General features: G+C 34.2%; 1 protein-coding gene and 1 pseudogene across 6 annotated transcripts in view; one reads left to right on the top strand and one right to left on the bottom strand.

Annotated features, from left to right (window-relative positions):
• Positions 1 to 12,970, bottom strand: part of LOC311183083 (ankyrin repeat and KH domain-containing protein 1) — a gene marked incomplete at both ends in the record, with an annotated part of 132,094 nt that overhangs the window by 78,578 nt on the left and 40,546 nt on the right. For 4 of the 5 annotated variants that reach the window (XM_084252332.1, XM_084252333.1, XM_084252334.1 and 1 more), the window contains 5 exons: positions 1,291 to 1,385; positions 3,429 to 3,662; positions 7,873 to 8,020; positions 8,688 to 8,835; positions 11,113 to 11,269. In XM_084252332.1, coding sequence (XP_084108458.1) covers positions 1,291 to 1,385; positions 3,429 to 3,662; positions 7,873 to 8,020; positions 8,688 to 8,835; positions 11,113 to 11,269 — 782 coding nt within the window. The remainder of the gene's footprint in view (positions 1 to 1,290; positions 1,386 to 3,428; positions 3,663 to 7,872; positions 8,021 to 8,687; positions 8,836 to 11,112; positions 11,270 to 12,970) is intronic. The other variant, XM_084252335.1, reaches the window with a different exon arrangement.
• On the top strand, positions 8,921 to 9,857 carry LOC311182822 (heterogeneous nuclear ribonucleoprotein A1-like; annotated as a pseudogene). The gene is made up of 2 exons: positions 8,921 to 8,944; positions 9,114 to 9,857. The product of its transcript is annotated as a heterogeneous nuclear ribonucleoprotein A1-like (transcript).

The raw sequence follows: 12,970 nt of genomic DNA, 5'->3' as shown, positions 1-12,970 counted from the left end.
TTATTTATAATAGCTAAAGCACAGAGGAAAGCCAAATGGTTGTCAAAGGCGAAATGGACAATCAAAATGTGGTTTATGCATACAATGAAATATTATATACTCTCAAAGAGGAAGGAAATTCTGACATATACTGTAACATGGATGAATCTTGAAGACATTATACTAATTACTTTGTCACAGAAATACAAATGCTATATGATTCCATTTATATGAGGTGCTTAAGAATACTCAAAATCAGGGCCTCCCCGGTGGCGCAGCGGTTGAGCGCTGGGTTGCGAAGCTGCCCGCGGCCTCTGAGGCGCCGGTTCGATCCCCGGCTGCTCCCCGGCCACTGGATGAGGGTCCCACCTGGTGCGCAGACCCTCCTGCCGCCCGCTGCTCCCCTCAGCAGTGTACTTCGGTCCTTCTGCCTGCTCTGCTCCCCGCTCTGGCTCTGGTGAATTCGCTCACCCTCCCGCGCTTCTGACTGTACCCAGTGCATGTATAAACAAAACAAACGAATAAATAACAAAAAAAACCACATGCTTCTTTATTAAAAAAAAAAAAAAAAAGAATACTCAAAATCAGAGATAAAAGTAAAATGGTGATTGCCAGGGTATAGAGTTTCAATTTTACAAGATGAAAAATTCTGTAGATAGGGACTCCCTGGTGGCGCCAAGGGGTTAAGCATAGCACTGTGAAGCAATCTGCAGCCTCTGCAGCACGAGTTCGATCCCCAGCCAGCCAGGGAGCAACCTACATGGCCCAGCAGAACTCGCCTGTCTCGCCCACTGCTTCCCTCAGCAGCGTATTTTGATCAGTCTGCCTGTTCTGTTCCCCACTCTGTCTCTGGTGAATCCTCTCACCCCCCCTGCATCTCTGGCCTGTACCCCAGCTCTTGTATGCATAAATAAATATATCTTTAAAAAAAAAATTCTGTATATAAATGGTAGTGATGGTTGCAAAATATTATGAATGTATTTAATGCCAAAGGACCGTACACTTAAAAATGGTTAAGATGGCAAATTTTATGTTACATGTATTTTACAACAATTTAAAAAGTTGAAAAGAAAAAGTTTACCAGTGTTGTGATTTTGCAATGCCTGCCTTTTGTACTGTCTCCTACACTGACAGATTTACTATCAAACCATTGTATACTTCCCCTTTCCTCTCTGATAATGTACAGATTTTTTCAAATCTTTACGGATCTTATAATGAAAATTTTCAAAAAACCCCACTAACTTTTAAAGGCTTAAACACACACAACCTTTTCTTCCCATAAAATCTCAAGTGAACACAATTAAAAATTACCATGCAAGCCTCCATTAAGGCAGTATGCATCTCATCTGTTTTGTGTTCTTGATCTGCACCAGCATCAAGTAGAAAGCGAACCATATCCAAATGGCCTTAAAAAAAAAAAAAAACACACACAAATTAAAACACAAAGTTTCTAAAGACCTGAGGATCAATTTAATACATAAGTGTTAAAAAGGGAATTTTTTTCTTTCAGATGCCTGTACAAAAATTTTAAGGCAAAGTATTTTGCATTCAATTAATCAATGAGTTTTATAAAGCCAATCCAAAAAAAGAAGGTTCTTGTCAAAGTCTATCTAAATTTGATTTAATCAATCTAAAAAATACACAAGTCAAGTAAAGCAACAACAGTTATTCTTTTATTTAATCTGTATAAACTATCAAATTAGAACACCAAAATCAAATAGAATGCCAGTTAAAGTATGTTTGGCTATTTTTTCAGAAAAACAGCTTTGAAATAACCATAAACTCACTGTGGTAATAATGAGCAGGCACAGAAAACTCCATTCAAAATAATTTCAAACCCTCTTGATATATTTAATATATAAAAAGTCTTAATCATCAATAAGACACACTTCAATAGAAAAATGGATGAAGGACATGAAATGGCAATTCAAAAAAGAAAGGCAAATGATGAAAAGACTATTAAGCCTTCCTACTAAACAAGCGCAAATAAAATTAAACACCATTTTCACTATCAAAATGGCAAATATTAAAAAGAATGATAATACCCAGTGTTGGTGAGGGTGTAGGGTGGGGTAAAGGGTACTCTCAAACACTGCTGGTGGGAGTGTAAATTGGTTCAACCTTTCTAGAAGGCAATTTGGCAATATGTATCAAAAGCCTTAAAAATGTCCATACCCTTTGACCCAGCAATTCCACTTCCAGGAATTTATCCTAAGGAAATAATCAGAGATTAGGCAAAGATGTCTGTACAAGGATGTAATCACAGTGTTTTTAATAATAGTGAAAAACTGGGAACAATTCAATTGTCCAACAATAGGCAATTATGGTGGATCCATCTGATGTATTTGGCAGAGAATGCCAGTTCCCTACCCAATATTCATCTCTCATTTCTTCTTAAAAACAGTACTCTGATTTCATCTGAGTGGCAACATGTCTGACTAAAAGACTACATCTCCCAGTCTCTTTTGCTGCTATGTATAGTCAATGTGAAGTAAGTAGGGATTTAAGGCAGAACTTCTAGGAAAACTCCTTAAAGTAAGATGACTAAACTTGAAGGCATTCCCCATTTTGCCCTTACCCTCTTCATCCTTCCTAGAACATGAATTGCTGGGGCTTTAGCTACCATCATGGATCGTAGGTAATCTTGATGATAGAAACTACATAGTAGGATGGTAGAAGAGAAAAATATAATTCTGAGATCTTGCTGCAATGGAACTGCCATAATAGCTCTTAGATAGCCTATCTTTGGACTTGATTTTTTGCTCAAGAGAAAAAGATTTTCTTTTATTCACATCATTGGTAATTTAGATTTTATGAAACATAAACGAATCTACTTCTAACTGAAATTACAATTCTATGTGACCATCAAGTTATAAGAGTTATTAAGATGGGAAAATGTCCACAACATACCACTAAATAAAATACAGATTGTAAGTGTTAAGGGTACAATTGTTTTATTTATATATGTCTGTATGTCTTTGTTTATACATATACTTAAAAACACTGGAAGTAAATGAACTGAAAATATTCTTTACGTGCTTTTTAAATCTTTACATGTCATTGTAAAATTTCTTTAAGATACTCTGTTTTTCAGGTTTTTTCTATCAGTGTGGTTATTATTGAGTGTGTATTATTTGTGAAACAAAGGTTGGAAAAATCATATAAAACAAAAGTTATTAAATAATGGAAATCTTTTAAAGTCGTGCTAAGAATTTAGCTGTCTTTATAATTAATTGAATAAATTTGAGTTAAAATAATAAACATACACTGTGAAACTATGTTATAGGAAATACAGGCTAAATAGACTTGCTATATAATCTCTTATCTGCTAGATAATTTATAGGACAGGAAAAACAAGCAATATAAAATTAACTCAAATACTCAATACTCAAATATTCAAAGATTTTTATGGAAAAAACTATAAATACTCATATATGTTTAGAAAGTACCTTTATAGCATGCAAGTGTAAGAGCACTTTCTTTGAATTCATTAGAATGAGTGTTGATTCCTGCCCCATGATCTAGAAGAACTCTCGCAACTTCCACATGACCTGCACTGGCTGCTTCCATTAAGGGGGTGTGTCCATTTTCATTATGATCTTCGATATTGGCACCTTCATTAAGCAGCACTTTTACAATGTCAACAAATCCTCCAGCACAAGCATAAGTTAGTGCAGTGTTTCCTAACAAAGAATAAAAGGAAATACAAAATTATGACAAAATAGAAAGTTATGCTAATGTATTTCTCTAGTATATCTTTTTAATTTCCTTACATAAACCACTAGAACCATCATTAAGGGTTTTTTGTTGTTGTCATATTGATTAGAAGCATCATCCTAATTTTCTTGTTAAAGATTTCCCTAAATTCCAATATAAAAGAATATATACTATAGGGCCTCCCGGGTGGCGCAGCGGTTGAGCGCTGGGTTGCGAAGCTGCCCGCTGCCTCTGCAGTGCCGGTTCGATCCCCGGCTGCTCCCCGGCCACCGGAGGCGGGTCCCACATGGCGCGCAGACCTCTCCTGCCGCCCGCTGCTCCCCCCAGCAGTGTACTTCGGTCCTTCTGCCTGCTCTGCTCCCCGCTCTGGCTCTGGTGAATTCTCTCACCCTCCCGCACTTCTGACTGTACCCAGTGCTTGTATAAATAAATAAAATCTTTAAAAAAAAAAAAAAAAAACCTTAAAAAAAAAAAAGGAATATATACTATAAATGTCCAAATAACATAAATGTCCACAATCTTAAACCTGAAGACACAGATTAATACTGTTTGATACTGGGGGTGACTGCAAATGGGCACAAGGAATTTTTTTGTTGTGATGGAAATGTTCTAAAATTAGATTGCATTGAAGACTGCTCTACTCCATACATTTCCTAAAAATCAGGTACACAAAAACTGGTGAATTTTATGGTATGTAAAATATTCTCAATAAAGCTTTGAGGACCTCCCCGGTGGCGCAGCGGTTTAGCGCTGGGTTGCGAAGCTGCCCGAAGACTCTGCAGCGCCAGTTCCATTCCCGGCTGCTCCCCAGCCTACCGGAGGAGGGTCCCACATGGCGCACAGACCCCTCCTGCCGCCCGCTGCTCCCCTCAGCAGTGTACTTCGGTCTTTCTGCCTGTTCTGCTCCCCACTCTGGCTCTGGTGAATTCTCTCACCCTCCCACATCTGACTGTATCCAGTGCTTGTATAAATAAATAAATAAATCTTTAAAAAAATAATAATAAAGCTTTGAAAAAGAAAAGGAAGTGGCTACATTTAATCTATACATCAAGGATAAGTGGGACCCTACATTCCGGGGTCAAAGGGAAAACTTAAGTAAAAGCAGATACCTAGAATAGTCAGCACATTCCACATCCCCTCCATAGAAATGCATGTGGAGACATGGTTTTTGGTCTCTCTCTAGACTCACTGCTTTGGACTATGAAAGGACGAATCCTGGGAAAATGTATTTTTAACAAGCTCCCTAAGTGATTCTAACATGAAAGCAGTAGGCGTAATTTGTTAAGCCAAACAATTAAGTTAATTAAAAATTGAACTTGACCTCAGGCAAGCCCATTCCTCTCTCAAGATGTCTATCCTACTACCTTTTGAAAAATAAAGGTGTTGGAATAATCTGGTGCTTGCAAACTGAGTTCCAAAGAACTTCAGACTTCCCCCTAGAAGTTTCTCAGAGACAACAGAGAGGAGATGGAGAGCACCTCAGGACCTTAAGCCCCCACCTCTACCTGTTATATTTCCCATTTCGTCTGTGTACCATTATTACATCTCTGCTTCCACGTACTCATGTTAAAGTCTGGATTCTCGGATAAAGCATTCTACTGAACAACAGCAGAATATGCATTCTTTTCAAGTGCTCATAGAACGTTTTCTTTGCAAATTCAACAAGACTAAAATCATAAGATCTCTTCTTACCACAGTGGTATAAAACTAGAAATCAACTAACAGGAGAAAAACTAGAAAGTTACAAAAAAACAAGGAAATTAAAAAAGACTCTCCTGAAAAAAAGCAATGAATCAGAGACGTGAAAGTAAAAAAGCAACTTGATGTAAAATCAAAATTTTTTTTAGCTGAAAGCAACTTCAAACCCCAAGGAATTGGATGATCTCCAAGAATCCTCAAAGAGAAATTTAAAATATCCTTGATGGCAGCAACTTCTTTGCTAAGTATGAACAAACAAGTATGTACACGGTATTAATGTTACTAATCAAAAGCAAGTTATTTAGCACCCTGTTTTAAAATCTTTTGCTGTGATTCCACAATGAATCTCACCTCCATTAAAAAAAACTGGTATAACAATGCAATAGATTATACAACTCTTTTAAATGTTTGTGAATAGTTAATAAAATAGAAAATAAGTGGTCAGATACAAAATTGCATGTAGACTATGGTGAGTTCAAGTATGTAACTATACAAAAATATTGTAAAGCATGAGATTAACATGGTAACAGTGGTGTGAATTTCTGTGCCACAGAGATTTTAAGAGAGTAACCCTTTATCCTATCTACTTCTCTTCATTTTTCAAAAGTTTTTATGAGATATACTTTTATAAAGAGACAAATAAATCTGATGGTTCTAACAAATGCATTGCTTTCTTTTATGTAACTATGAGAGATACATTCTGATGTAATTGATAAAAGGAGTGATTTTCAAAGGTTAAAGGGTGCACACCAAATAAATTGCAAATTTATTTAAACTGCGAATTGCAATAAATGATTGGCACAGCCCAGTTTTCACATTCCATACTTGTATTTCACATAAAAACAGAAGAAAAAGGGAAATATCAAGGTGTTTTCCCTAAGGAAACACCTTAGGGTGATGTAGCAATGGCTCGGTGCCAGTAGTGGCAGGAGCAGTAGCAACAGTAGTAAGGGCTTCTTAGTCATCTACAGTATTGCCATAGCATTTAATTACTTCATATTCTATTGAATTATAGTTTTAATTGTTTTATCTATATTACTTCGTATTGTCTCTTTGACTCAAAGCTAACCTACTTGAAGACAGAGAGATTTTAGTTATCATGTCTTCCAACTGGCCAAGCACAGAGCTTACAAAAAAACGAATAAACAACAAATACATTTTGACCTAAGTAACTCAAATAATTAAACAATATTCAACAAACTTTAAATGAGTCTATATTATTCTTCATTACCACATATATGCCTCTAATAGTATGATCTTTTACAATTTTCTTAATATATGAAATATTTGCTAAAAACAAAATGCATTCTTAGGATTTATTATAAATATCAATTTACAACTTTTAATATTTTCTTAGCTTATTTAATAGCATTCAATGCCATTTTGAAAAATCACATTCAACATTCTAATCACTCAAAATTACCCTAATCATTCAGAATATTCTAATCATTCAAAGTATTCCTTTTTCTTCTACTACTATACAACTTAGAAACACTTAACATTTTCTAAGTAACATTTTCTAAATTATAACTTGCATTACTACATGTAATTCCTTGAACTCCTTCCCTTTTTCTGTAAATAGCAACATTTTATCTCTCCTAATGGCTGAATAATATTTCATTTACCATGTGACTCAGCAAGACAAATACAAATACCCCTCAACAAAATTCCTTAAAATTTTTTTCTTTAAAAGTCCTCACCCCTTGGCTTGTCACTTAATTTTTTTTTCATCAAATTTTATTGATTTGCCATTCATTTACAAAAATATATAAGTTTGGGAGTTTTCACATTTCTTCCCTGATCTTTTGAAGATTTCTGTTTATTTAAGGGGGTTTCATCATTCAACAGTATAGGGCTGAAGATTGTTTTAAAAGCTCAGCAAAATATTATCATATCAGAACTCAAATTGCTCAGAATCTAACTGTTTAACAGTCTCAAGTAATTACGTATATCGATGTTACAACTAAGACAAAATGGCTGGCAGAAAACTTAAAATCCCTCCTATGGAGTATTGTATATTTTAAAAATAAAATTACTTTTACATTTAATATTTACTTAATGGTATGGAACACTGATAAGCTTATCTTATTAGTAAATGCATTTATTATACCTGACATGATAAATCTGAAGGTAAATATTTTCAGGTTAATCTAAAGTCAAAAGTAGTTGTATCTAAATGAGACAAAGAACTATAAGAAATGTAGTTTTTAATTTTGCCTTTCTATATATTACAAATACTCTAGAAAAAAGGAAATTGTCAACAATAGGAAAACTGTTACTCTTGATCTACAAGACTCTAAGTGTGTTTTAAAGATTTTTGAAGATATTAATCTATATTTTACTCAGAGATTCTGAACAAGGGCTAAGAGTTTTCTGTCGGTTTTCAACTAGTTTTCCCTAGGGACCTTTTTCATTGTCACAGGTTACAATTAATTATCAATTGGTTTTCCTCCAACTAATGTATCATTTTCTACATACCTGTTGCAGACTGGGAGTTGACATCTGCATCATGAAGAAGTAATAATTTCACAATATCTAAATAACCTCCACTGGATGCTGCCATTAAGGGAGTTATGTCTCCCTTATTTCCTCGGTCTTCAACGTTAGCATGCATAGCAAGCAATACCTTTAAAACAGACACACAAGAAGGAACTGTTAATTCTTACTATTAGTACTATTTCTAGAGAATGTACTGAATTTAGAAGATATTCTTTTAGAGGAAAAATGAAAAAGAAATACATTTTGGGAAAACATGCTAATATTCACTGCTTAAAATACCAGGCTAGATGCTATATTTTATAACACTATTACTTATTAATCTTTAAGTAATCAGATTAGCCATCCTGTTATAAAATGTATCTTCTCTTGTCAAATGATTTATATTGTTTGGGTTATATAAAAGAGAACAACAAAACTATACTCACAAGTAAGAAACTAATTGGCTAAGCACATGTCTCACGTAGAGTGAGAAAAGTAAATGAACTGCGGTAATTTAAATGAAATGAAAACAAATCACTACTTTGTATTATAGTTGTGTACTAGTGCTAAAGAGAAGGTTAAAATACCATTTCTATGTATTTCTTATTCATGAGGACTAGTTTTGAGTAAATGGTAAAAAAGTGGACCAATGCCAGTTGTATGCATAGGCAATAAAATTATCTACAGTTTCAACTTTACCAACTGCCAAAAAGAAAGACCATGGAATCTATCAAGTTTCTCTTATTAGCCATGAAAACAGATAAATCATCAAAATACTTCCACAATTTTAATCACTAAGGATTACTTCTGCTTACTTGTGCTAATTCATAATAGCCAGCTGAACAAGCCAAACACAGCAGGCTTTCTCCTTCTTCTGTATGTTCATTTACACTTCTGCCTTCATCTAGCAATTTACGAACAGCATTCACATCCCCATCTGAACAAGCTTCTGCCAGACTGCGACTGCAAACAAAACAATCAACAATTAACCGACACAGAAAGAGTCAGGGTTCTGTAACAATAAACCATTCTCCCTTTATGCCTGTGGATGCCACCAACTAAGCATCTAAAAGTCTCCCCTTCTACTGCCATCATATCTAAGTTAGAGTCTCCCAGGGAGCTAGGACAGCTGTGGAAGCTCTTTATCAGAGGTTAAACTTTGAAACAATGAGAGACTAAGAAGTCATTTTACACAATGGGGAAAGCCCACAGACTGTGTGTTAACAGATTCAAATACCAAGTGATCCAGAGGCTCTGGGTTTTTTACTTAAGCCACAGTGGAGGAGGTGGATGCAGCCAAGAATGCAATGCTACACAAGAAGGATGGATGGAAAGAGTTGTAGTTGTGGAACCAAAAAGGACTATGTCAAAAGAAGGTTCTCAAAGACCCCAAGCCCATTTAACTGAAAAAGATTTTTGTTGGTGGCATTAAAGAAGACACTGAAGAGCATCACCTAGATTATTTTGAGCAGTGTGGGAAAACTGAAGTGACTGAAATCATGATTGATCAAGGCAGTGGCAAGAAAAGAGGCTCTGCTTTTGTAACCTTTGATGAGTGTGATTTTTGTAGACAACACTACGAATGTCCACAAGGAAAGCCCTATCTAAGCAAGGTATGGCCAGTACTTCATCCAGCCAAAGAGGTCGAAGTGGTTCTAGAAACTTTGGTGGAGGTCATAGAGATGGTTTTGGTGGGAATAACAACACTAGTCATGGAGGAAACCATAGTGGTCAAGGTGGCTTTGGTGGCAGCCATGGTAGTGGTGGATATGTTGGCAGTGGTTACCTACAATGGATGTGGTAATGACAGAAGCAACTGCAACAGTGGTAGAATCTACAATGGTTTTGGCAATTACAACAATCAATCTTCAAATTTTGGACCCAGGAAAGGAGGAGACTTTGACAGCATAAGCTCTGATTCCTATGGTGGTGGAGGCCAATATTTTGCCAAACCACAAAAAAAGGTCCTGTGGTGGTACCAGTAGGAGAAACAGTAGCTATGGCAGTGGTAGAAGGTTTTAGTTTACTGCCAGGAAACAAAGTTTAGCAGAAGAGGAGAGCCAGAGAAGTGACAAGGAAGCTACAGATTACAGCATATTTGAGAATTCAGTGAACTCAATGGTGGCAGAAGAAATGTTTTAGACAATGCTCACATATATGAGCAAAAAAAAAAAAAAAAACCTTGAGGACTGTATTTGTGACTCATCATTTAACAGATTAATTTAGTTCCTGTTCTGTGGAAAGTGTAAAGCATTCCAACCAAGGACTTAATGTATAATTTTTTTTTGCACTCACACTGTTGATAGTGTGATCATGACATTGAATTTTTAATAATAAAATGTATTATGTGTATTTTTAATAATAATAATCATACTAAAAATAGCCATACATAGAAAACTGTTGATACAGTAACAAAAATATGAATATATTTTTAACTGAGCATCTTTGTTTGCAATACTAAGTATTAAGTGTACAGCAAGCAAGCCAGTAAGGCAATAAATTGAGTATGAAAATAGCCATTATTTTTTTCCTTCAAAATATTCTAACATATATTAAAATTTTAAATGCCTTTAAAAGCATTAGACAGATACGTTTTTAAACTTTACCGGTAAAATGATTCCCAAAGACATATAAGACACAATCCTATGGGTTAAAATTTTAATAGCAGGTGAAAAACTAAGTAAAAATGTTATTGCAGAATGATTTTAAAAATTGGTGACTCCAAATTTTAATGTGCCTACACATCACTTGTGTTTCTTGTTAAAATGCATATTCTGATTCAGTAAATTTAAAGTAGAATATGAAATTCTGCATTTTTAAGCTCTCAGGTAGATGCTGAAGCTGCTAGTCCATGAACCATATTTAGCAAGCACCTAGATTAATGCATTGATGCTCAAGCTGTTAGTTTAGAGTTTAGAATAAACTCTAATTTTTAAATTTTAAATAGAATAAACTCAAAATTTTTAGAATAAATAACTTCCTTAGCAATAGAAATTATTCAGTTTGGATTTTTATTCAGTTTGGAGATCTCACAGACACTAATATAGTACATTCCACAAGAAAACTCAGAGAATGAGGGGAATGAAGAAAATAAAACATACATTTTATATCCATATTTAAAAAATACACTTATATCCACTCTAACATCCATTTGTTAAAATTTATAAATCCCTCCAAAATACATGTTTAATCAAAAATTGCTATTTCAACATTCACTCAAGAAAGTCAATAAACACATACGTGTCCACTTGTCCTGCATTGTGGCTGTTTTCTGCTCTCATTCGTGTCAGTGCGGCAGCAGCTTCATCCAGTGCACAACTTACTGAGGATGTCAATCTCCGGAGTACCTCAGGATCTGCAAAAGCTTTACCATCAGCAGTGGACAATTTGCCAATTCCTTCAAGTATGCATCAATCAGGTTGTGCAGAGGAAGAAAAAGTAAAAAATGCAAATTATAATTACATTTGTAAGCATTATCATCTAAGGTAAAAATGGCATAGTCTCCATAGATAAGGCTAACAGAAGGTAAGGCTGGTAATTTTCATTGGGTCACTAACGTCAAAAGGCATATCCACCTGTTTTAGTCTTTCACCTTCACATGGTACATAATATTAATTTGTCCTTTATCTAAATCCAAGTATAACTTAATATGATGCTTATATCAAATGAATAGTATTTCTTTCAAAATATATAGCTATACTATAAGATATCAAGTACAGGATCCCATTTGTCTATACCTGTTTCAGTAATAATGAAGAGGATATTCTGTAATATTATAAAATATCCAATTGTTTCTTCCTTTGCTTGAAATCCTAGAACCATGTTCTGGGTCAACACTGTAAATTAAATTCATTTTAATTTTTTTATATTTATTATGTGCTTATAAGGTGCTTGACACTAAGACAAGAAAAGGTCAATAAGGGAAAATTCCTGTCCATCAGAGTCCACATGTCCAGTAGGACTATCAGATATCTAAGTTGTCATAGATCTTTTTCTTTAGATTCAGTGATGAATCAATTACTACCATAGGAGAAAATTTAGCTGATAAAATCACCTATTATTGCTGAAAATGAGAATATTCAATAAAATTTTGAAGAACCCAGAAAAAAAGGGAAAACTTACCCGATAAAATATAGTATATTATGATATTATGCAAATTATAATATGAAACTCACACTGAAAAAGAATAATTATATCAAGAGTATATAACAGAGACCCCTCCCTCAAAAATATCCTAGATCATCTGTAAATTCAATATATAATAAAGATTACATTTCATTATCAGTAGAGACCAGAGGGCTTATTTCATAAGAACTATTCAGAAATTGGCTACCATGTGAAAACTGAGTAAGAACTCTAATTCACATCATTCACAAAAATAAATACCAGGTAAATTTAAGATCTAAACGTAAAAAATTAAAACTAAAAAATAACATTAATATTATACTAGTAGAATTTTATCATATAGAATTTATCATGTAGAATTTTTACAATGCTGATATAATCCATGAAAAGATAAGCATATATATAATTTCTAAAATTTCAATAAAAAATTCTACATAAAGCCATAAAGTTAAAAAACTGGAAATAAATCAATAGCCAATGATTTATCTCATTCACAAAGAGCTACTAGATAATTTATATGGATAATATAAAATTACTATAATCTATGAAATTGACCATAAAAAATTGGTTGGGGTGTGAGGTCCTCTCAAAAACCATTAATAGACCTGTTGGGGTACCAATTCAATAATAGTTATCAAATTTTTTAATGTAAATAAACTCTGATGTAGTGATAACCACTTTGTCAGAATCTGTCCTCTGAAGATAGCTGTACAAGTAAGAAAAGTTATAAATATTTAGGGATATAAACTGCAGCATTATTTCTGATATGAAAAAATTGAAAATATGGAGGTTCCTCAAAAAGAAAAATAGAATTACCATATATAATCTAATAAGCCTACTTCTGGGTATTTCCTAAAGAATATGAAAACACTAATTTGAAAAGATGCAAACACTCTTATTTTCACTGCAGCATTATTCACAATAGCTAAGACAGGGAAACAACCCACGTGTCCAAGACAATGGATGAATAGAT

Source organism: Talpa europaea (assembly GCF_964194135.1).
Source record: "Talpa europaea genome assembly, chromosome: 13".
NCBI classification, from domain to species: domain Eukaryota; kingdom Metazoa; phylum Chordata; class Mammalia; order Eulipotyphla; family Talpidae; genus Talpa; species Talpa europaea.
Note: the sequence above shows the minus strand (reverse complement) of the source record. Positions and strands in the feature narration are given on the sequence as shown.